The sequence below is a fragment of the Chaetodon trifascialis genome, chromosome 7, assembly GCF_039877785.1.
Source record: "Chaetodon trifascialis isolate fChaTrf1 chromosome 7, fChaTrf1.hap1, whole genome shotgun sequence".
Lineage (NCBI taxonomy): Eukaryota > Metazoa > Chordata > Actinopteri > Chaetodontiformes > Chaetodontidae > Chaetodon > Chaetodon trifascialis.
In genome coordinates this window covers 9,428,616-9,453,507 of record NC_092062.1, presented here as the reverse complement: position 1 = coordinate 9,453,507, position 24,892 = coordinate 9,428,616, and the positions used below count along the sequence as shown (strand labels likewise).

The 24,892-nt window shown below is 46.2% G+C and overlaps 1 protein-coding gene across 1 annotated transcript; it reads left to right on the top strand.

Annotated features, from left to right (window-relative positions):
- The first annotated feature begins 706 nt into the window (after positions 1–706).
- zhx2a (zinc fingers and homeoboxes 2a) lies at positions 707–24,298 on the top strand. The gene is made up of 13 exons (XM_070965626.1): positions 707–907; positions 14,030–14,562; positions 14,705–15,403; positions 16,774–16,986; positions 17,546–17,809; positions 17,924–18,139; positions 18,305–18,389; positions 18,627–18,812; positions 19,374–19,783; positions 20,853–21,105; positions 21,225–21,384; positions 21,751–21,870; positions 22,612–24,298. The coding sequence occupies exons 2-12, from the start codon at positions 14,464–14,466 to the stop codon at positions 21,866–21,868; spliced, it is 2,703 nt and encodes a 900-aa protein (XP_070821727.1). The 5' UTR covers positions 707–907; positions 14,030–14,463; the 3' UTR covers positions 21,869–21,870; positions 22,612–24,298.
- Positions 24,299–24,892: the final 594 nt, after the last annotated feature.

Here is a 24,892-nt window from a genome sequence, read left to right as displayed (position 1 = left end):
TTATCCTTGGATGACACTTGAGTTTTGTGAATAACAGAAGCATCACTGCAGTCCAAAATCTTTACAGGAACTGCGTGAAGGCTGTGATGCGCCCACGGTGCCAAGGTCAGAATCAATTCTACAGAGGATCCAGTGGAGGTCACTGTTGTGTTTGAGCTCACTGAGCCGTCTGTGCCACCTCAGGACAGCTTCTCTCAGCAGCACACACGGTGAGTAGCCTCCGAGCTGACCTCAGACTAACCTTTGTGGATCCAGATGTGAGCTTTCTGTGCCGAATGAAAGCAGCCCTGCGGTGTCCCCACTGCAGACCCGCATCCAGCGCGGAAAGCACTGCAGCAACTGCACACCTCACATGCACATGCATACGGGGAGATGGGGGGCGAGAGAGAAAGAGGGGTGGGCGGGGTGAAAGCGGGAAGGTGGGACCTTGGGGGTAACAAACGCCCCCCTCTGATACTTAAATATTCAATTAGCTCCGAGCAAACAGGCAGGCTGGCGTCAGCACAGGGACAAGTTGACGGCAACAAGACGCAGTTCATTCATTTTTCCAGCAGCAGGCATGCTTCATGGAGCCACCAGCACTCCTCCTGCCGTCTGGACGGAGAGTTGTCTCACTTCACTCCGCCTGTTTGTGAACTTTTCGCGGCTATAACACCATGGACCCGCTGTGGACGGACATCGGCGCTCCGGTACGGCATGCAAATACGTACTCTGACGTCGGCGATCATGTGGCTTTTGGCGTAGATCCTCCTTGTGATCGCCAATTTTTTCTTTCCTGTCGCCTGTTGTCTGCTCGGCTATTGGACCGCCGCGAGAGTGTTTAAAACGGATTTGGCTATTTCTTGGCTTCGCAGTCGCTTCGGGATTGCGCCGCACTACCTGAGCATCGCGCCAAAACGGTGGGCAGGTAAGAAAAGGATCAACTCTTCCTGTGTTTGTCAGACGGCTCGCCTCTGCTCCCTCTCCCCTCCTTCAAAAGTCCCTCAAGTTAAAACGGCATGTAGTTGTTTTTTTGTGCCTCTCTCCGGGCTGCCGAACACCCACACGCCTCTGTATAAATATTTCAACTTGTCTCGCCGCATGAACTTTGCCTGCCCCCGCCGTTTCCACCTGCGTGCTCACACAACGTGTCCGCCAAGTTGCTAATTGGACGTTTTCTCCGCCGGCGGTGAAGTTTCACTCCGATACGAGGTGACCGCGGTGGGAGAAGGCAGAGAGGAGAGACACCGTGTCTACTTTTCCTCCTCCCCGTGTCGACATAACCAGCAAAACATGGCCGTCCTTTGCCGACATGTTGTTACGTCGATGGCGAGAGGGGGAACATTTGGGGAGAGTGTTTTTCTGCGCCCCTCTGTCACATCTCGGGCTGGCCGGAGGAAACGGCCGTGAAACTGCGCTCTGCCGTCGGTGAACCCGCTCACGTTCAGCGGCACCGAGGCTTCAACGCAACTTTTCGAGTCCGGCGTTGTTTATAGACTTTGATTTGCGCGACTGTGATGTAGGCGTAACGTTACCCCTGGTGATGCCTCCTCCCCTCCGAGACCACGGCTCTCACTGCACACACGCGCGCTCACACGCACGCACACAGCGCTGTGGCTCAGGGGCTGACTTGTCGTTGCAGTAGGCCTGTGCATGCTGTGGAAAGTCAGGCGGGGAAGTCAAAACGAGCCGCTTCAGCCAGGGGGAAACGTGTCCCCAGCGCACCCAGGAGCACCTCTATATTCGGGTGGTGGTGGTTTGATTGGTGTCACGCAGCCTTCACGTTGCCCTGCATTGCATAGGCGCATAAGTGAAGTCACTGAGAGAGTGTTTGAACAAGAAGTACACAAACAAAGCACATGCCATGATTTGAAAAGCAGTCAAATCCTCCAGTGGCAGAGTTCAAACGGGGAAACTGGGCTTGCTCTTCCAGTGGAGGCCAGTGTGCATCACCTTCTGCTTAGATTTCTAGTTTTTTTTTTCATCCCTGTCTCATATAACCATAAATCTCATATACAGTGCTGTGTCATATAGGTTTATTACTGGGACAATGTGCCATAAAGTTTCTTTAAAGTCGCCGTAAACTCACTGGCTCTCCAAGTAAGCCAGGTGTCACTTCTTATTGGCCGTGACTTTACTGACCCACGTTGAATCAGGATTATTTGTCAACGTGAAAGTAAAATTGAAAGTTTCCTCTATGGGTTGCATTCATTTGGTGGCAGAGGGCGGCCAGCTCTGTTTGTGTGTGTGTGTGTCAGTCAGGTCTGCAAATGTTAAATTTAAGAAAAGAGAGCTGGTACCCTACAAGCTGCCATGCACCTGCCATTCATTGGCCTGTACCTCTGCTCTATCCCTGCGTATGGACATGATGGTTAGATGAACATACATAACATGACTTGGACTCTGACAGCATTAAAGTAGCGTTTCATATCTTCCATATCGCCAGCTATAATAAACAGTCCTTGACGCAGGTCCGCTCTGCTGTAATTCAACGCACCTGTTCAGCAGCGCACAGCCTCAGACCTCTGACAGCTCTGCACGCTCTGTCCCTACAGGTGGGCCAATTAATTGAAAAGCATTTAGTGTCTGTTGTGTACGCTGTTTTTCTTAGTAAAGCTGTCACCCAGCCGTAGTCTGTGTTCACCGTCTTGCGTTGCGTCTGATGAAATATCTTGTTCATTAGACGGCATTCCCTTCATACTGCCGTGACCTGTTATGTTGGATTTCCAAACATTCCTTGATCAACAGTGGAGCCCAATCTGTAAAAGATGTGCGAGTTTGATCACAGTGTAGTTACACACACACCCCCCCCCACCACCACCACATTAGCCGTAACCAGCGATTCCTCTGGGTATAAACTTGGCTTCGCTTACTAAGCCAAGCACTCTTGCTCTTTCCGTGTGAATGAAAATGTGGCTCATGTTTGTTCTTCTCATGGGTTCCACTTGTGATCTGCCAAATCACACATAATGTTATATAATTCGGAATGACAACCAGCTCATTTTTACTGGTGTCTGAACAATCAAAGGGCTCCTGTTGATCAAAGTGAACGGTCACATTTCAAACCGCACACACGCAGACAGTCGCTCAGCGCGTTGTGTAGCCAAGCATCTCTGCAGAACGCCGCTATCTGGGAATACAGCCAGAAATAGATGTTGTTATTAATGTATTGGAAATTGATATATGCAAATGACCCGTCTAAATAAGCTGAAACTTACCAAAGCCAGTGTGCTAGAAGTAAGTAGTGACATTTAAAATCCCTGTTGTTGTCAGGTATGTAGGACATTACTGACTTGTTTTTATAGTTTGCCAGATGCAAGATTAAGTCTGCGTTTAAATATTTTTTTGGGGGGAAATTGTTATTCTCAGTATTGCTCGGGGGATTAGAGAAATGCACAGATGTCACCGCTCTACCTTGTTGTCCATAACGTCAGTGATTGTCCCATCATCACTCCACTGTGACGGCAGCAGAGACAGAGACAGAGACAGACAGAGCGTCTCAGTGAAGAGGGATTTCATGTACGGTCTGAAATCATTTGCTTTATTTACAGTCAGGAGTTTGGCAGCTATTTTTGAAAAAGTGGCATGAAAATAAATCTCCCCTCATTGGATTGCCTGTTTTTGCCAGTCTTGCTCAGCCATGCTGTGTTTATCAATGTATTGTGACCTCCCAGAATGTCACCGTCAAAACATCCAGCTGTGAGGTGATCCACCCCGTTTGTTCCTGGAGGTGTTTATTCATTTGCTGACGTTGGAGAATGAAAAAGACTCCATCCATCCGATTCATCTTTAATGGAACCCTTTTGGTATGGTCTGACAGCGAGGAGAGTGCAGCGTGGTCAGATAGCATTTGCATAAATGACGTGCGGGATCTAATTGTTGACAGTCGTCATGCGGCCAGATGTTGCATCTGTCAGACACAGCAGCAAATTGAAATTGTCTGACGCAGCTTCTGATGGCTGCCTGGAACTAACCTGCAGCAGATTGACAGTGAAACACCAAGAAATGACGTCTGTTTTTGAGAAAGTGGTGGCAGGTATTCCTCTATATGTTGTGTGTGTGTAACACTATAGCTGTTCGGCGTCTGAGCCAGACTTCCCTCTGACGGGGGCCCATTAGGCCTTTTCTTATAATAAACCATTCTGTCAAAGCTGTAAACTCAGCGAGGGCTTAAAACCAATAAAACAATTAACAGTTTGTTTTCAATTTGACTAAAGAAATGAGAACACATTTTAAAATCATGTGTGTGAATTAAAGGGTGTTCTCCTTTCATCTGGGCTTATCTGTGCCACTGACAATACTTGAATCACTATTTCACTGGCAGTCAACTTCAAAGTTCATCTGTGTCTGGAAAACCAGACCAGTTCTCTGTAGCCCACAGTTAGTGTTGATAACTGCTAAAAAAAAATAACAGTTTCCCTTTTAATTAACCTAATCATTACATGCAAAAGTGTCATGTTAAGCAATGACTGCTATGTAGTGCTCCACTTGCGCTAATTATGACAAACTGCTGGTAAGTCATGTCTGACAATTACAGCTGACGGTATCAGATGTCATCTCCCCTTAAGCTATAAAGTGATGTGTGCAAGCAGCTAACGCTAGTTTGTTTATGGACCAACAGACTCATCGCTCTGTTCTTTGTGAGCAGCAATAACAAGCGCTGGCTTGCGATGCAGGTTTTACCAGGTAACGGCCAGCGATTCATTTACTGGTTTGGCCAAATCGCAAGATGAATGTTAATGCGTCTTCTAAAATCTGAAGCATGCTAGCAGAATCGATCCTGCCCTTGATTTTTACGGGGACAGTTGGGCACAGCGAGGTTGCAGTGATGTGGTGATGGATTGTGGCAGTGGCTGATGATAACGGGCCTGTGCTTGATTTTCTGGGAGTTTGAGCCCATGTGCCTTTGCTGAAATACTGTGTGCTGCATGTTAGCTGAGATAAACAGAGAAATTAAGGAGCGGATGCTTTTGAGCGCACTCTTCCACAATACATGGCTGTCACAGTATTTTTAGAGTTGTGCTCTGCTGACCTGTGCTGGTTTTCAACAAGTTTTTGTTTTTCACGTTCATCAGGAACATCCAGCATTTCCTCACCGCACATCACACTTCCACATCCAATCCCGAGCCATGCAACGTCTGTCCATTCTCTTGGTGAAACACTGGAGTGAGTCACCACGGGTTGGAGGACGGAGGTTGTTGTCATCATGGCCTGTCGTGCTCAGCCTGGCTCTTTGATGACATCACCAACATCTACGCTGCGCTTTGTTCCAGTGCTTTTTCGGCTCAGGTCCTCTCTCCGCTGTGCCTCCGCCGGCTTCTCAGACGTGTTGTTAGGTGACTAAGGCAACCACGGAGATGAGCTCATCACCTGTAGGTGGGGCTGAGAGGGAGATCGTGATGGAAGGAAGGAGGCAATTAGGGAGGCAGAGCTGAGGAGTTACAGAAGGAGAGGGAGCATGAAATCAACACTGTATGAGAGCACATGTGATGTCTGAGAGAGGCAGAGGGATGCAGGGAAGAGACGATGGAGCGACACTGCACGAGAGCGACGAGAGAGGGAGGGAGAAGTGTTGGAAACTAAAGCCCCGCACGCACCGTAACGCTTAAAGGCAATTTTCCATGTTGGTGTCATGTCAGTTTGTGGTGTGAAAGGCTGCAATTTGCTGGGTCAGGCCTTGGTTGTATTCCTGGAAATCTACAACCACAGCCCGAGCGCAACCCAAATCAGAAGCATTTCCAGGTAAAGCACACAAAAGGTCACAGCAGGCGTATGTGTGATGGTCTTGTGTGTGTGTGTGTGTGTGTGTGTGTGTGTGTGTGTGTGTGTGTGTGTGTGTGTGTGTCGTGGACAGAGTAGAAAATCACCTTAGACTGTTAAGAATTGAAGGTGCTTCTGTTGTACTTAACATGCTTGAAATCAACCAAACTAGAGGTGTTACAGAGGGAACCAGTGACGCTTAGACAGCCAGCGAGGGACAAAGAACAGAAAAGACACGAGAGACAGGATGTCTTTGAGGTGTGAGTGAGAAACAAGAGACAACCTTGGAGTGAGAGACTGCAACATAAGTGTTTGTGTGCGTGTGTGTGCGCGTGTGCGTGCGTGTAGATACTACTGGTGGGGTCTGGTGTACCTGCTCTTTCTCCCAGTCCATCATTTCATAAGTATTTTATCAAGGACTTGACTGCTTCATCGCTGCAATGATTATTATTTAAGTCTATGGGTGCACAGCAGTTTGTACAGCGGTGTGTTTCTGCATGTCTAAGCATGTATTAAACTACCCCGTGTACATCATCCACCAATCAGAGGGCTCATTTCTTGTTGCCGCTGCAGTCTTTCAGAACTTGACAGTACTTCTGCAGTTGACAAATCCCCTGGACTTAACAACCGCTTCATGTAACTGCCGAAAAAGTTTCATACCCTTTGCACACAATCAGTGTCTGCATGTCATGTACATCATTCATGCCTGTGTGAGCATGTGTGTGTGGAGCAGCTCCCCTTCTCCCATCCCACTGTGTCCTCCAAATTTTAAGTTTGGAGGGGGAGGAAAGGGGACGAAAGGAGAGAGAGAGAGCGAGCTTATAAAAGGCCTTCTGCACTGCACCACGTCAGCTGCTGGCAGAGCACAGACACACCCCTCCTGCCAACGCCAGACCAATGAGGAGAGGCTGGAGACAATTCACAGGCCACACCCACTGCAGCGAAGGCAGAGATTGACAGGTTGGAAATCTGGCCGCACTGGAGCACTAACTGCTTGCTGAGACTCTCACAAACACAAAATAAAGGGCGCCAAAGTCTCCTGGCTTTCTCATTTGGACTCCGAGACATAAATCCCCCCCTCCATCCGTGCGGACAAATTAAAGGCGTGCTCTATACATCGGCATAAATATTTCCCTAAACATAACATAACATTGCATTATGTTATGTATCAGATATCAATTGCAGTGATTACAGTGTGGTAAACGTTGGACTGAAGTGTTGCAGAACCCCTCCCACGTCCCTGTCACTGTTGACCTAATTTGCAGGCTGTTGGTTGGGTGCAAGATGACCCTTGCCCTACTCCACTTGTATCTCACAGTGCATTTACTGTAACTAGGAACTCACACTTTTCCCCAGCCCGAACAACAACAGCAAAAAAAAAAAAAAAAAAAAAAAAACAGGAAAAAGTGCATTTTTAACAGCGGTCTAAGGTCTTAAAAGTTGACATTGTGGAGTACAATGTTTCCGTGGGAGAGAAATGCACCATTATCAGTGTGGCTGGCTGTCTGTGCACGAGGCCATTAGGGAGAGTGAAAGAGAGGAGCATAGAGCTGGGCAGGGAGAGCGCAAATAGGACAGCAAAATCAAGTCAAGGGGGGCCATTATCATGTAAACTAAATACAAATGTTCAAGAGGGATAGTTTACCCCTGTGTTACTCAGTATGCTGTAATGAAACCCTGCCCAGCACGCCATCTGCTTTTCATTTCACTCGCAGCCCTCGGATCAAGTGAACGCCTGCTGACGTGTTCGCCTTCGTCACCAGGGTCACTTTGTGTGAGTTTCTGTGGGGTTGCGGCAACAAACTGAATTGAGACAGTCCACGACAGTGCGTGCATTTGGGCACACATCGTTTCCTGATGTTGAGAAGGCACAGGAAAACAGAGCCAGCGTGTTTGCTCCAAACTGTGTGAAACGGCTTCTTCTGAGTCCAGCGGTGGGCTGCAGCAGTGACTGCTACATTTGGAAATGCATGCAGATGATGATGCAGTCCCTAATGTTTTACATGTACGCTGGCTTGCACAAGGTCAGACACAAGGTTCCCTGAATATGTCATTCTGACAGACTGATAATGTGAAATATTTGTGTGCGTGCACAGAATTAGTGGAGTGTGTGCAGAAAAAGTGAAGTTGGGCTGGATTTGAAACGCCGCTGCCGTCGTGACTGATTGACCTCTGCTGGGTTTCTGCTCCTGGATGTGAGCGCACACTCGCACACGCTCTCTGTTGGTTACAGTGTTACCATAGTAACACAACCATCAGCCGCAGAGTGGGTGACACTTGGATATTTTTATAGCTTGCCCTTTGTGTGTGACGGTGTGCCTGTGTGTGTTCGGCGAGGAGACAGGTCTGGCAGTGTGAGACGGGTGTATGTGTTCATTGTTAGGGCAAAGCAGAATAAATGGAAGACTGGCCTCTTGATCGAATGCAGCGCAGCCTGCTTGACAGTGTTTCCCTCATAAGATATATAGGTCACTGCGTCTCATACAGTGTTTGGAGATTGAATAAGGTCGCAGCAGCGGTGGCAGTCTCGCTTTCTGTAACTTCCACGGGAAAGTTTTGCAACTCGTCGCAAAAGATGGTGACTGTGTGATATTGCAAAAGCAGTCCCAGCGACACCGGTGGCTTGAATGCAACAACGTGGAGGAAAGTCGATCGGAAAAAGTGAAAACGTGCTGTATCAGCAATTTACAGCAGGAAGAATTTGCTGATGTGACAAAATCTGGTTAGAATTCAGCACGTGTGTGATAAAGTCTGCTTTACTGTATGTCAGCCAAATGCCAAAGATATGTCAGAGGCAAGGTACAGACGTTATTAGTTTGTCCACCACAGAAACCTGACAAGACTATTAGTCCATCTTATCTAAGCATAAAGACTGGAAACAGGGAAGAAGCTTGGCTGGCTCAATCCAAAGGTTCGGTGAGGCGGTGTGATAATGATGCTGCCGGCGGCTGGTTTCTCAGGTTTGGGTCAGTCAGTCTTCAGTTTTGGAAAGAGCTGCTCATTGGTCGTTGCTTCGCAGCTCAGTGATTTCACGTTGTTGGTCGTCAGATACATCAGCTGGTTCCACATTAACACTCCTCCTGAATGAGCTTTTAGCTTCTTCGCTATGAGCTCGCTCAGTATAAAAGTAGTATAGTAGCAGTAGCAGTAGTATAAAACTCCGTCACAGGGGGGTCTTGTGAAAGCTGCTTGTTCGGCATCCAAAGAACTTTATTCAAGCACATTTGTCTTTGCGGCTCATCCAGTTGAGCGTGCTTCAAGCTGTGAAGACTCTTGAGATTGGTCCTTTTCATCACTGTGAGCGTGTCCCCACAAACCAACTTAGACACACTGGCTTGCCAACAAAAAATAAACATAAAAAGATTCATGTGTCCGTTTCTCTTGCAAAGCCGGACACTGCATCTACTTATGTTTTGTTGCCATGATGCAACATAATATCAGCCAATGTGTGTGTGTTGCATTCAGGGACCACTCTGAAAAATGTGTCCACTATTTTATGTTATCTTCTTTATTGGATATGGTCTTGAGGTCCGAATAGCACCTTGGGACCAGAGGTTTCCACCCCTGTTATAAGGTATCCTTATTTTAAATGTGATTTCTTTATGTATAAAAATAAAAAGAAAGAAAATCATCCAATATACTCAATCAGTCTCAGAAATCCAGTGCGGGTTTGGCTCAAGTGACAGAGCGACCGTTTTCATCATTTATGTACGTTTAGTCTTTATCCAAGCTCAGCAAAAGTACTGCAGCTCTGTTGCTATGCAGAACATACCGAGCACTCAGACACAGCGCAGCGCTGCTTTGCTCCACAGGATCCGCGTGATGAGATTTAAATTAATTCTGCGACGGTCCGAAATTCTGCCTGTGCCACCCCTGCTGGGATGAGTTGTATTAATGGCAGTGGTGCTTCTCCTCAGCCACACAATTGAGACACACACATTGTCCTCTTCACTGCAGTGGCTGACTTGTGGAACCGGCAGTCAGGAGGGAGAACACAGTCAAAACAGACAGACTGGGAGAAACACACCCCATACAGCAGTGCCAACAAGGCCGTGTGTGCGCTCCCTTGGTGCAATATGTTTGCCTTACTTGTGATATAAAATGTGTGGTGGAGGTTCAAAGTTTTAGTTAATGTAGCAGCAAAGTCGTGTTTGTGTTACAGTCAGCGTTTCTGCAGCTTCTTGTCTTGTGCTTGTTATCTTAGAGCTCGGTCTAACAGGCTGGTTTGTACTTCATGCATGGCTTCAAATGCAGGAGCTGCAGAGGTTTCCATTCATATGCTTTTGTGTCGGCGATGAGTGCATGCCTGAAAACTCTGGCACTCGGTCAGCTGTGTCTCCACGTCCGTTTCTCCAGCCGCCGCCTCTCTTCAGAAACAACAATGAACTTCACCAGAATCTGCCAGCTGTTCAGCTGGATCTTTGTTCAGCCCTGAGGTGCGTTGTTTCACATGTTAGGAACCACATGGCCTTATGAGAGTGTACCTGATCAGTCTGCCTGCATTATATAATTCAATATTTAGCAGTGTGCACTGGCTGCTCTGCAGTTCTCAAGCCTTGAACCTCACATGTGCTTTCCTTATTATTGCCTCACTGAAAGTAGAGCTGCAACCTTTTACCTTAACCTCTGAGCCAGGTAGTGCACTTACCACAGTGATCCATAAGAGAAGTTGTTTCCCAATCATTACATCGTTATAAACCTCAGTTATGAGAAGGTGTTTCTCAACAGAAGGCCACCATCCTCTTCATAAATTTCCGTTTCTGGGAGCACAGTCGAAGCTTTCCCCCCTACTACACTTTGAGATTACATTAATGATACACAGAAATAGAAGGCGAGTCCAGTGCGCTGCCGTGACTCATCTGTTCAGCGTCACTCTCTTCTCACTGCTGTTTGGATAGATATCCTTCCTATAGCACCGCCGTGTTTCTGCTGTATTAGATCATCTGTCTGCCTTCATGCATTAAGCAGGCGCTGTGGTACGGAGGATCTGTATTGATTTCCACTGCGTTCTCTCCAGTACGTATGCCAGTGTGTAGCCTAAACTGATTACTGCCAGGGCTGATAAATGTATTTGCTGCCTGGCAGCATTAATGGGAACTCCTTCAGAAAGATGGCTCCACTAATATAATGCACCAATCAGACAGACAGAAAGACAGACAGCCAGACAACAGGCAAGTACAGACAGACGGGCTGGCAAGGGGATGCCAGGCTGAGTATTCATACAAGTTTAATGAGCATCCAGACAGTGGGGAGTTTGTGGCTCCAGCACAGAGCTCTCTCAGCACACAGAAGCTAACTGGCTGACTAGGTTACATACAGCAGCGAAAAGGTGGGAGACTGACTGACATGACCTGGGTTACGAAAGCAGCCATGGCATCCATGTTTAGTTAGTTAATTAGCTTCCCTGCCTGAAATAAAGTGAAAGTCATCATGTGAAAAGCTCAGACGGCTTACTCCCAAGTAGCCAGCGAAGGCAGTAGGAGAGCTGGCCGTCCCTCCTCCACTGTAAATGATTTCGGTGCCAGCGTACCCTCAGTGTTCAGCACTCTTTACACAGGCTTTCCTCTTTGTTTGAGACAGTCAGTGCACACGAGTTTAACTCGCCTGCAACATCTCCAACTGCAGAGCTGTTTGTGTTTATATGGTGTAAGCTAATGCTCCTTTTTCTCAGTCAGCCTGTGCTCAAAGTCTGTCATGTTGTCAACACTTTTTCTATAAATGACTCAATAGGCACGCATTTAATATGCAAAGCGGTGTCTGATGTCATCCAGCGACTTGTAGCAAATGTTTGAGGAACCACTGGCATTAAAAAGCTATGTGGCAGTTGTGTTTACAGACTACTAATATAGATGCCGCATACATGGAGCTGCTCATCCTCTCTCCCTCTGCTTGTGTGGGTTCAACACACCAGTGGGAGGTAACACAGTCCAGCTACAGCTCGGCACTTTCTCTCTTCCATTCTGTTCACAGTCAGATCCTCATCCAGAAAGTGTTGAGGCTGTGTCGCCAGTGAGGCGGCAGAAGTTCAGCAGGTCGTGTGGAGTGGCACTTCAGATGCAGCTGACAGATGCATCTCTGGCTCCTTCTTACCAGATGTTGGTCACGTTGCTGGATTTTGGTCAAACGTGGAAGCGACTGAGGGACAGTGAGTGGAAAACTGAGCGCATGCACAACCCAAAACAGGGTTAGGAAGCTTAGAACCCATTCCTGCTACAAGCTGGCCATGTCGGATCATTCTGGAGTCTTTCCTTCTCCTTGTGTTCCTGTCTGACTTTGAGGGAGTGAAGCTGGAGAAACCTCACAAATGCACCACACCACTCTGCATCCTGGGGTTTCCCGCCCCGTCAGTTATCCCTGCAAGATTTCTGTTTCCCCGAAGATTTCTGGTTTTGTTTTCTGCCTCTGAAACCTCCAAATGCAGTCCCGCACACAGCTGGGTCATCCCTGTACATACAGTCTCTGTCGGTGACACGGATGTAGCAGCTACTTCACTACATCTCTACGTCCACGGTTGCTATAGCGACACCATGGTAATGAGTCTGCATCCTAATGATGCCTGGGTGGGTTGTTTGAGGAGTTGAGATATCTCAGGACAATGAGTCGACTGGCGAATGACAGCCTTCGAGGGTGCAGTGCCATGTGATTAATGCGTAGAGGCCCAAATTATGTATGTGACACTTCGGCGTGATTATAAAGTACAGTCCCAAACTGCAGAGCTGAGCCCCAAGTCACACTTTTCTCATATTCGCCACCGCCCCACCCTTTTGCGCTGTCCCTGCACACCCTGCTTCAATACGATACTGTTAAACAGGATCTTTGTTTGGCGAGGGTAAGCCTATTTCTTCTGTCAACATTTACTCACATTCATCACATTTGATTAGTGTTGTATACAGGAGATTTTAATTTACACTTTGCCTCATCCTCTGTGCTGACTTGGTTTTATGGAGCCTCATTATGTCCTGATAGAAGAGCCCCTCTGCTGCATCGACTCATTTGATTTTTACTCATGTGAATATGAGTATGAAGCTTCTGCATGAGGCCTCCAGAATATCAATCGACTTTTCCACTCAGATAAGCTTCTCCCTCTCTCTCTCTCTCTCTCTCTCTCTCTCTCTCTCTCTCCCTCCCCTCCCTCATTATAATATTACCGTAGGAAAGTTTCCTCTGCTCGCACTCGCTCAGCTTTTTCGGAACTGCTTCTTCTTGACGGAGGTGTCATTTCACAGAACCCAAATAAAGATGCTCTTCACTTTTTAAGATATGTATCTGAAGCTGCTTTGTCTCTGGTTTCTCACTCTGTTCACACTCTGCAGCACGATATGATGTATGATTAGTCAATATTTCTCAGGTCTCGCTGACAGCCGCGGACCTGTCGATTGCATATATTTGCATACCAGCTGTGTAATCACACCACTGTTATCAAACTGATGATAAAAGTTTGCACTCTCTGTAAAAAGACACCAGAGGAGCCCCTCTGTAAAACTTGTCGAACCAAAAAAGCCGGTTGTGAAGGATGTTTTGGGTGATGCTCCAGTTGTGGGCTTTTTGACTGACCTCAGTGTTGAAACTTTTGACTGGTTTGCTGGTCCAAGGACGGGATGCACGTACTCTGGATTTCCCCACATGCTGTTCCTTCCCTCTGCCAGCATGTGGGGAAACATGCTTGTTTAAAATGTCTGCTTCTTCAGACCTCTGGTGTCCTGTGATTTTGCTCCACCGTCATTAGTGTCTATTTCTTAAGGGGGCTGCCTACGAAACCTCTTCTTTTCAGTCCTGTGCTCGTCTGGCAGTCGACGACCTGTAGACCGTCTGCTCTGCCGCACTGTTTGTTTGTCAGCTTCCTTTGACCTTTTTCATTTTGAGACATTTTGGCTCTCTGGCTGAATGTTGACTGTACATCTTGGTTGGCTGCTTGCTGCTGATCCACATAGGACACCGCTGAGCTGATGCAACCCAGCATGTTGCATTTCTTGACATGCTCAAACCAGCGTGTTTTGTGCCCCTGAATAGGTTAGCTACAGTATGGGTTCTTGTTCATTCTGCCTTTGTGTAAAATCCAATGTCTCAGTTGTAGTTTTAACCAGTTTCTTCACGTAAATCCACTTTGTATTGAATTTGTCTTTATTTCCCTGACTTGTATTCAGTGGCCATGTGTCAACCTCATAAATAGCAGCAGTAGAGGAAACAAAGGGGAAAAGAGGGTTTATAAACAAAATCAGGACAAAATGAAAATGTGCTAAATGTTTATATTAATCAGTTTTCCTGCTGTGGCTCTTCCGTTTCCATCCAGGTATCATCCTGTCATGCAGTTCCAGGAGGTCGGCCAGCACTGGAGCTGACACCGTCGGCGAGCACGGCCTACACTACACTACAGCAGTCCCATCTCTACCAGACCTTCACCTTGCACTGCCCTCCTCTCTCTCCAGCCGCTAATCTTACCCCAGGGGAAGACTGTTCTCCAGACTCTTGGCTGCTCCTTCCTATCCCAGAGACTGCCCCGTGTGCACTGCCTCTCCTAATACAAGAGAGAGCCCAGGCCTGTATCTGGGTCCTAGAACAAGCCGGTCCCTCCGACTGCTCTTCAGTACCTCAGACTGTGTTTTCACCCAGCGCTCTGTGACGGTCGTCGTGCATCCTGGGCACGTCAGCCTCCTTTATATCACCACTGGCCAAGCACAGGCACCAAGTGAGGGCAGCTGTCCACCCAGACAAACTACCATCAACATGTCCAGTCGACGGAAGGCCTCCACTCCCTGTATGATCCGGCCAGACCAGACCATGGTGGAGCTGGACGATGAGGCGGAGGAATCACATGACATGGAGGTGAGGGAAATATGATTCAGTTATTTTATGGCTTGTTTTTATTGTTTATTGTTACTATTGATCTAGTGATGTGTGTATGATACGTACAGGGTTGAGAAAGCAGTTTCCTCAAAATCTGAATTCTGCCTTCTTCCTCTGTCAGATAACAGCGGAGAACCATACTGAGGAGGGACCTATGGAGACAGATCTCGCCACAGAGATGGAGCCTTCTGTGGAATTGGACCCCCCCACCGCTCCAGACAAACCAGCTACAGAGCCCCCAGACCTTTCCAAGCCTCAGCGCAGGCAGCAGGGGGGCTACGAGTGTAAATACTGCCCCTTTTCCACACAGAACCTCAACACTTTCAAAGAACACGTCGACGCCAACCACCCTAACGTCATCCTCAACCCCCTGTACCTGTGCGCCGTCTGTAACTTCAACACAAAGAAGTTCGACACCCTGACGGAACACAACGAGAGGTGTCACCCGGGGGAGAGCAACTTCAAATTCAAACGCATCAAAATGAACAATCAGACAATCCTGGAGCAGACGATAGAGGGCTGCAGTAACAGCGCAGTCATCTACAACACACCCAGCGCCGTTTCCGGCAAAGGGGACGAACTCGGCGCTCTGCCGCTCAGCAAACCCACCACGGTCAAGATCGGTAAACCAAAAATAATGCCGTCGGATAATAAACGGACAGAGTCTCTTTTGGGAAAACTGACCCCAGACTTGGCCAAGAAACCAATCACAGCGCTCAATGTGAACGGGACGGTCATCATCCCCGAGTCAACTCTACTCAAAGCAGACAGCCTTTCTCACATCATGCCTTCCCTACAGCGGCCTCTAAACTATACCCAGGTAGGACTTTTTTTTTCTTATATGCATGAATCCTGTGCAGTTAGACATTTTGGAAAACACTCATTTAAGAGTGAGAGGAGAAAATTAATCCCACTTTTCATGTCTGTATGTTGAAATAGAGAGTTACAGCCAGCAGGTGGTTAGCTAATCTTTGAATACGTGTTGGAAGCAGCCTGGCTCTGTTCAAAGGGGACAAAACGCTGCTACTAATTAACACATTATATCATGTTTGTTTAATTACTTGAGGTATTTCCCAAAATGTTGAATTGTCAATGCTAAGCTATCTTAGCAGAACGACTGGAGGCGAGTGGTTTTCTATCTCTGTCGTTTTTCCAGTTACATTTTTGGCAGGATTAGACAGACAAAGATACAACCTGCTCATCAAAGAGCTTTTGATGTGGATGTTTTTTTACACCTCAGCGCCCTCGACAGCCATGGCTGGAGGTGTTACGCTGTCTTCAAATTTAATACAAATGTTCACTTGGAGGCGAGGAAGAACTGATCAGAATTTGGTTCAAAGGTCACAAAATTTCACAAAAATGCCTCATGGGATAGAATGAAGCGATGACATTTTATATCCAAAAACACTCTTTTGTGACCATATTTCACATTTTCAAAGTCTTCACTACATACATATGAGTCTGGAGAGACATGGATATAAACTGCACCCTGATTGGTTAGTGAGGACATACAACCATGAGACAGTAAGTCTAGTTTCATCTTTAGACAAAGCCAAGCTAGTTGTTTCCCCCTGCTTCCAGTCTTTATGCTAAGCTAAGCTACCTGTCTCCAGCTCCATGTTTGTCATTACATGAGAGTGGTGTTCTCATCTTACGCATTACAAGAAAAAGCAGGCGTCTAAATTGTCTAGCACTGGATTGAAAAGTTAGCTTTGTGGAAAAGTTCAATTTGACAAATTAACATTTTAATGTTTTGCTGGCAGTGCTTTATTTTATGGGTCTGTATCGGTCTAATCATTTCCTTGGAAGTTTCCTGCAGAGAACTAATCTAATTAAGTGCTAATTATAAGGAAAAAGGAGATACACTTGTTCATTTGGTGTACTTCAGTTAATTAATTCCAATTAATGGCGAGTGTAATCAAGAGAGTCTGTCAGTCAGTCAGTCAGTCAGTCAGCTGAACATGCAAAAATATCGAATTTGCCGACAAGGCAAGCATACAAATGAGCGGATCTGGAGAATACTTTTCCAAGGATTTTCTAATTCTGCCTGTAAATGGTGCCAAATTACAGACCTGTAAAATAAAGTTTTACCTTTCAGTTTTTTGTTTTTCATATCCACCATGCAAAATTTTTTTGCAAATACACAAACTTTCATCATTTGAGTCACCGTTGCTTCCTGTATTACTTCAGGTGCCGAAGATCGCAGTGCCCCTCAACACAACCAAATACAACCCCTCCCTGGATGACAACCTGACACTCATCTCCTCCTTCAACAAGTTCCCCTACCCGACACAGGCTGAGCTCTCCTGGCTCACCGCAGCCTCCAAACATCCAGAGGAGCAAATCAAAGTCTGGTTCACCACACAGAGGCTCAAACAGGGCATTAGCTGGTCTCCTGAGGAGGTACGAATTATAGTAATAAAAACATCTGAGGCACTCTTTGAATTCCCTCGAGCGTGGTTTTGTGTGTCTTTACCAGGTTTTTTTTTTTTCAAAAGTCAGACGCTCCAATGAGGCATCAGATGGTTTCCCAAAGACTTTAAAAAATAATGATGGTAGAAACTGTATTTCCAGCACCTTATGTTCCAAATACTCTCAATTAACTTGCTTTCAGATTCCAGATAATGAGAACAATTAACCTGGGCTGTTGGCAAATGTCATTATCACTCTGAAGCAGATTATAGCTCAGAGCACAAGTACACAAATTGTCTATTGTAATAACCACCGATTCAGCTGTGGGCTTTTGTTTGGCTACTGATCCGAGTCCAGAAATTAAGCAGTTTTCACTTTTTATTTCACTTTACACGAACAAATAACAAACTAGCAATCTTACATCTCAGATTACAGTAATAATAATAATAATAATAAATAACTTTTCAGCTTGGCAGTCATACGTACAGAGAAGAGATGTAATTCTATTTTAAAACTTACAGGTATAAAAAGTACTTTCCCTCTATGACAGGTGGAGGAAGCCAGGAAGAAAATGTTCAACGGTACAATCTCCTCTGTGCCTCAGACCTTCACCGTGGTAGCTCCTCAGCTCAACTCTCAATCTTCCACCAACCTGTCTGCCCCCGCTGCAGCCTCCAAAGCCATGCAGCCGGGAGCGTCTGTCCTGCAGTCCCTCCCCTGTCAGCTCCTGGGACAGACCAGCCTGGTGCTGACTCCTGTAGCTAATGGCTCCACCGTCTCCTGTGCGCCGCTGGCACTCACCGTGGCTAACCAGGTACAAAACATGTGTGCAGAAATGTTAACTAGTACAGACGCAGGAACATGAATGTATATCGTAACGTGACAGACGGATGATCTGAAGCAGTCAAATCTTCCGTGTATACCACAGGTGGCACAGTCGCTCAAGCGGCCCCTGGCCTCCTCTGTGATCACCACAGACAGCAAACGACCCTCCATCATTCAAACCATCTCGGCGCCCATGGTCACGTCCAAGCTGGTGTCGCCCAAAGTGCTGAGTTTCACAGTTGACCCCAACAAAACGGCCGAGCAGCTGTCAGTGCTGAGGTCCAGCTACACACAGTGTCCTTTCCCTGAGGAAGATGAGGTAAGAATAAGTGAGTGAAATGTCATTCTTTTGCGCCATAAGGATTTTTTTTGGTGCTGCTCTTACTTTCCTCTTTAGTGCTACTGGCTTTTTTTGTTGAACACATCACTGTCACCGATAAACACCTTATTGTTTCATGTTATGTTGCATCTTGTCATGTGATAGATCTACAGGCTGATAGAGACCACCGGGCTGTCCAGAGGAGAGATAAAGAAGTGGTTCAGTGAACAGAGGCTCCTTAATCTCAAAGGTCTGTTGTGTGATCAGAGCCAGACCGATACGATGATAAAACATCCTGACTGTGACTAATCGTTTATCTGTCTGTAGGGTTTAAACAAGCCTGTTTTGGTTCTCAAGTGTGGGTATTAATCCCTAAACCCTTCAAAACAAATGCAAACTGAGACAGCAGATTGTTATTCATCAGACTCTATCATCAATAGTCTCTTTAGTAATATCAATAAACTCCCTCTGTGTGTCTCTCTTGAAGGTGTTCCTCCACCTCCAGTGCTGGTGAAAGCAGAGGTGACACCATCACCCAAAGATGGTCCCGTAAAGAAAGCAGTCCCCAGCCAGTTCCCCCTGCTGGAGAGGGTGAAGGGGAAATCATCCGAGCAGCTGAAGGCGCTGGAGGAGAGTTTCCAGAGGAGCAGCTCTCCAAAGGAGGCGGATATTGGTAAAACCTTCCACCAACCAATTTGTTGTTGGCTTATTCTTACTTTGTTTGAAGTATGTAGCTTGAAAGCTGATATTCCCAACCCGAGTGCTGAATTCAGATGCAAGAACATTATATTTGCCTACAGAAACGCAGGACGGCCCACCTGCAGGCTGGTAGCGAATGAATAAATCAGCTGTTTACATTGTGAAGTTCCTGAGGAAAAAATGCAGAACTTTTAAAGTACTTTTGAAAAACTTTTCCCTGAAGTGGGATAAATTGGGTGAGAATCAGTTGGTCAAATAAGCAGTGGAAGCTCAAATTACTTTAAAAAGTCCAGTCGTGTTTTCTTCTATTTATACGAGTTCCCAGCATGTGACTTAATTTTCTCTCACCCCAAAGGAGCTGCTGGCCCGTCTCAGGTGGGTGCCTGCATGACAGGAATAGCAGAAATGTTTTTAATGAGCCCATTTTTAAGTCCCCTGGAGAGAGACTGAATTCTCAGGTTTCCAAAAAAAAAAAAAACCTTCCACTTCAAGGTAACGCAGCTCATCTGATCCACTGAACTCTGTTCTGCCACAGACCAGCTGGCCCAGGAGACCCGGCTGTCCAAGACCGAGGTGGACTGCTGGTTTTCAGAGCGCAGGGGGCTCAGAGACAACATGGAGAAAGCGTTACTCACCATGGCGTCAAAGAACACGGAGGACAGAGGAGAGCGGCCGGGAGCGCTGCTGAACGGGGCCTCGCACCATCGGGAGCAGGATGGAAAATCTCTACGCGCCTCTCCTCATCCTCCCGTCCTGTCCTCATCCTCCTCCTCATCCTCCCCTCCCGTGCTCGCGGTGTCCTCCCCTCATCCACCAGCCCTCTCCTCCTCGGCGTCACCTCCCATCCTCACTTCATCCTCCTCTTCTTCTCCCCATCCTCCCATCCTGTCGGCCTCCACGAGCCCGGCCCCCATCACCAGCCGCTCCCTCACCCTCCTCAGAGAGGTAAGCAAAGGAAGACATGCCGACACCGATCAGACGACAACATACTCAAATATATTTATATTCATAATGAATGATGGGCTTCTAAAGGTATCGAGACATTAATGAGCTGTGACTTTAAAGAGATTAGTTGATGAGATAGCACCTTTTTAATACAATCTGAAATGAGATGTTTTGTGAAGTTGATTCATCTTGAGGAGGTATTGTACCAGTGCTCGAGGAAAAGCCGTGATTGACACGACATGATGAGATTTGCTGATAATTTAATATTAGAAATGAGATAAAACAGCAGGAGACAAGGTCAGAGCTGACAGACTAAAAGAGAAGCCGCTGGAGTAGTGTTGTGTCTAGAAAACAGCAGTATCCCATAGGATTACAAGGCCTATAAATGGAACATATATCCACGAGATGTCTCTTGTTTTATGCTCTGTAACACGTTTCACAGACACAGGCTGTCACTTAATGATGACCCATATATTTCAACTGCCAAAAATCTGCCAAAAAAAAGGTCCATTAGCCATATATTAAGCTGTCAACAAAGCCGGTGTGTGTGTGGGGAAGACTTTAAACATAACTCTCAACTGAATTGTTAAAGATGGCAGCTGACTTCCCTCCTGTGAGCCGCTTCCATGTTTTACTGCCAGAGAGAATTTGGCAAGAATTGTGACGCTGGAGCAAAAAGGATTTAGCCAAATGCTAACAACGGCGTGCTAACATGTGTGGCAAGTGTATGTTCTGTGGTGGAGGAAGTATGTAAGTGAGATGCATCAGAAACACTGCTCTCTGCAAATACTAATAATCTGAAGTGAAGTGGAGTAGAAATATAAAAAAAGAATGAAAGGGAAGCACCCAAGTTTAGGAAATGTAAGTAATTTCACTTCTCAGTTATTAGTGCGTCTCTTAACCACAAGCTCCTGTAAAGGTCTTCACTCAGCTTTAAATTTGGAGCTTTGAGTTTCTTAATCATACAGGTCCAATCAAGCATTTTGTTTTTGCTCTTTAACACTGAACTGAATATGTATTTTTATTACATAAAATGTTTTGTGCTTCGTCGCATCATCTGTCGGGACAGATGTTCTGTCGGACGCAGTGGCCATCTCCTGAAGAGTACAGCCAGCTGGAGGTCCAAACGAGCCTGGGACGCACCGACATTGTCCGCTGGTTCAAGGACCACCGCTCAGCGCTGAAGAGCGGCGACACTCTGGACTGGATGGAAGCTTTCCAAAAGCAGAACCCTGTGGAGCAGCAGAAAGCAGGACAGGAGCAGAACGGCCAGAGTTCTGAGACCGACCAGAGCGTTTCTTTAGAAGTGAAGGCGGTGAAGGGTGAGTTTTGGAGAAGAGCGGAGAGTCGACCTTTGTTCCAACTTGTATAAACCCCCTTGCTTGACTTTGTGTTTTATCTGCTCTTGTGGACGTTTTTAATTCTACAACCGTCTGTGCAGCGGAGGAGGCAGGTGAAAACGCAGCAGCTGCAGTAGAGCACTCCAAGCTGTCCGAGCAAGACAAAGTCCAGTGGTTGACTGACAGATTAGCCCACAGCGTGGCGGACCTGAGCCGGACCAGACCGGACCAGACCAGCTCGAGCACAGCTGACAAAGGGAGGTGGGTGGAGAGAAGGGAAACGATCCTTTATCCTATATTTACTCTCTGGAGTGAGATTCATGTTATAAAGACAAAAAAAGAGCAGCTCGCTGCCAGTGTTCGATTGTTTTAGAGGAATATCTGAGGAGTTATTTTAAGATTTTTTTTGTGGAAGCGGGCTAAAAATACAGCGCCGTACGGGCAGTGCAATGTGTGGATGCTGAATTACTCCATCCTCTGCACCTGTTATTTGTTGCATCCACTACTTACTTTTATGGCCTTTTTCCACAGAAGCATTCAATGTGCAAATAAAAATCTTCCTTTGATTTTTGTTTCTAGTTCGCAGAAGCAATCTGTGTTCAGACTTTGTGTCCGCTTCCTTACCAGGTGGGTAAAGGTGACCGTGGCTGTGGGGGACGAGGGTGAAGAGGCAGTGGAAAGACAGAGGCTGGCGACGGACGCTGACATTCTGACCTTGGAGCAGCCTGGGAGGGTCACTGGTTGATGGTGAGTTGAACTGTTGAAAAAAACTAGTGTGTGATTTGTTCGGGTTGAGAAAGTCTTTAATGAAGATTTCAGAAAAGGGTTCATTGTAGGTGATGAGATATAGAACATGGCTGCTGTCCTACAGGCTGTGGTGCCTTTCACTCAGTGCATGCTGGGATATGCTCCAGCCCTCCATGACCCTGAAAGGGACTCATTGGCATCAGAGAATGGATGGATGGAGGCTGGAGATGGCTTTTCAAAGTGCCACTGTGTGACGAATAAATAGATAAATAAATGGTGAACTATGCCTTTAAGATGCCACAGCTGCAGCCTCTAGTTACCCAGGAAGTTATTAGGGTGCAATTACCACTGATTGGTCCTTCAGAAAGATGGCATACTGGGATGGCAGGATGATATTTGGACTACACCATCATTAGCATTGAAGCTGTAGACGCCCGCACACACAAACACAGTGTTACTGTCACAGGAAGGCAGAACGAAGGGAGCACGTTGTGTTCAATAAATATAAACTTTTAGAATAATTAGCACTTTTGACAGCAAAGTTTAGTTTCAGGGCATGTGCGTAGTACCATGTTTTTGTCATTTTATGATTTCTAAATGTCTCCGTGACCATTGCGGTCAATTATAATCTGGAAACAATCTTCAGAAATCAATACAATGCATTTCCTTTAGAGGCGAGAGCTATGATTTCTATTGGCCAGTGTGTTCATTTAAGTCCGCTTCTGTCTGATTCTGTTCCAGGTCGAGTAAATCATTGACTGCTGAGTCACCGGCCAACAGGCGACGGCTCAAGATGACCAAACATGGAAGCGGTGATGTAACTGTCTGTCTGGGGTGTCATCACAAAGCGCCGGGGCCCACAGTTAAAGCACTGATGTGTTGTGCAGATGCTGACGTTGAGAGGAGTGCCAAAGCTGGACTTGGACTACAACACTTTACAAAAGAAGCACCCTTGTAAATGTTTTTCTGTATTACGAAAAAAAAACGTTTGTACAGTTTTACTGGGAGGCCAAGTTTTGTTACATTTTTAAGAAAAAGTCTGACTGACGCCCCAAAACCTGGAATGTTTTTTTTTTTTTGTTGTTGTCGTTGTTGTTAAGATCAAAATGTATAATAGCCTGTTATTTCCTGAAAATCAGTCTTTTTTTTTTTTTTTTTTCTTGAGAATCATACCTGCGCGCTGCTCATCACGAGTAGTCTTTGATGGCACTTGCATATATCCCCGTGGTAGTGACAGATATCTACATGCTAGGCCACCTTTTTCTCCTGCACTGCCACCTTGTTTCTAGCCCTCGTAGAATTAAGCTTGTGATGGTGGAAATCACTCAAAAGCACCAGAGGCTGTTCAGAAGGAGCGACAGTGGTTCTGGGCAATCTAAACACAGCTACAGCCGCACTGCTGAGATGCCAGAGGACGAACACAAACAGCCACATGAGTCAACCAAGCAAAAACGCATTAGGGCGAACGGACGGATGAATGAATGAAAGCACTGTACATCCCAGGTTCCAGTATCTTTTCTTATCATCTGGTTCACGCGTCAGTACCCAAGGCATGTTTAAGAGGCTTTGAACAGCACAGAATGTTCCTTTTCCTGATATAGAAATGATTAATCACATAGGGAAGAGAGTGGAGTGTCTGTATGATCGCACCACGCTGCCTTTTCAGCTCTCTTATCTGACGTTTGCCGTCTGCCTCAGAACTGGGTACAGTGCAGACCGGTAATGATGACTTCAGCATTTCACTTCTTTGTTTGAAAAACTTGAAATCTTCTTGACTGAACTTGACAAGAACATGTGAGCAAGTGTTTGACGCATGACAAAATAACAGAAGCTCCTTTATTTGAGCCGTGTCGGATATCCATTTTGCTCAGCTGTGATCTGTGAACGCGTCTTTGTCTTCTCTCTAGGTTTTCTGTCTTTAGGAAGGTCCTTCTATTCAAAGCCGGATTGGGTTTTGTTGACGTCTGTACAGTCAGTTCAGAACACCTGAACGCATTGTCTCTGAGTCGGAGATGATCAAACCTGTGCGGATTTTCTGAAAAATGTCAAAAAGCATTTGGAATGTCATCGCAGTCAAACCAGTCATGAACTGCTTGCATGTGCTTCAACGATTTTCCTTTTCAACAGCTCATTTTCCAAAATAATTTCAAGGGATATCTGTGGTGTGTGGGTCCGATGCGAGCGCTTGCAGTATTTGTACAAGCAGAAACGGTGAAGTTGAACTGTCATTTTAAACTGGTTTGAACAGTGAGTGTATGGCTGTTGGCTGGCTGAATGTCTGTTGCTGCTGACGCTTTAGTTTCATGTTCAGATGAGTATCTGGGATACTGTACATTTGGTTTGGCTATAATGGAAAACCGCTTGCATTTTCATTTTCTACTTTAAGTCTGCTGTAACTCAGTAAATACAAAACCGACTGTAAAACCGTCTTGGTCTTCCAGTGTTGATTGTGTGCATCAGAAAGCCGAGGTTGGACGAGTGACGAGGAGACGACTTGCTTACTTCAGTGCAAAATAGTTTTGCTCAAACCCATTTTAATCAAACACACTTAAGCAGCTCTGCTTATTCCAGTTCAGGATTTGTTAGTCAGGTGTCCTTAATAGGCCTTTTTGTATGTATGTGGCTATTAGCAGATTAAGTGGCAACTCCAGAACTGTCAGCTGAACAACATGTAGCTAAAACCTTCCTGCCAGCAGCCCACTGACAACACAAATTATTCCACTTTGCATACATTCACGTTTAACATTTTGAGGCACAAATGTTAGCTTTTGACTGCCAGGTCCCTTTAAGCTTCTCGAGTCTGAAAAGTTGTCCAAAGCACTTAAATATTGAGATATTTTGTATGTTAAGTACCTCAAGCTTTATGCTGGATCTGATAGCAGCCTCGTGGAGGACACTGACATGTATTATAAATCCAGCTTTATGTTCAAATGCTGTTCAATTTAAGCAAAACTGGCACCAGAGAACATTTATATTGGTGCATTTGCATAAAAACCCCGTGAACTACCAATAAATTGGAGAA

Coding starts and splice junctions, on each gene's coding strand:
- zhx2a (XM_070965626.1), top strand. CDS start 14,464: ATGTCCAGTCGACGGAAGGCCTCCACTCCCTGTATGATCCGGCCAGAC. Junction 18,390..18,626: donor GAGGCTCCTTAATCTCAAAG/GTCTGTTGTGTG, acceptor TCTCTCTTGAAG/GTGTTCCTCCACCTCCAGTG. Junction 18,813..19,373: donor TCCAAAGGAGGCGGATATTG/GTAAAACCTTCC, acceptor GTTCTGCCACAG/ACCAGCTGGCCCAGGAGACC.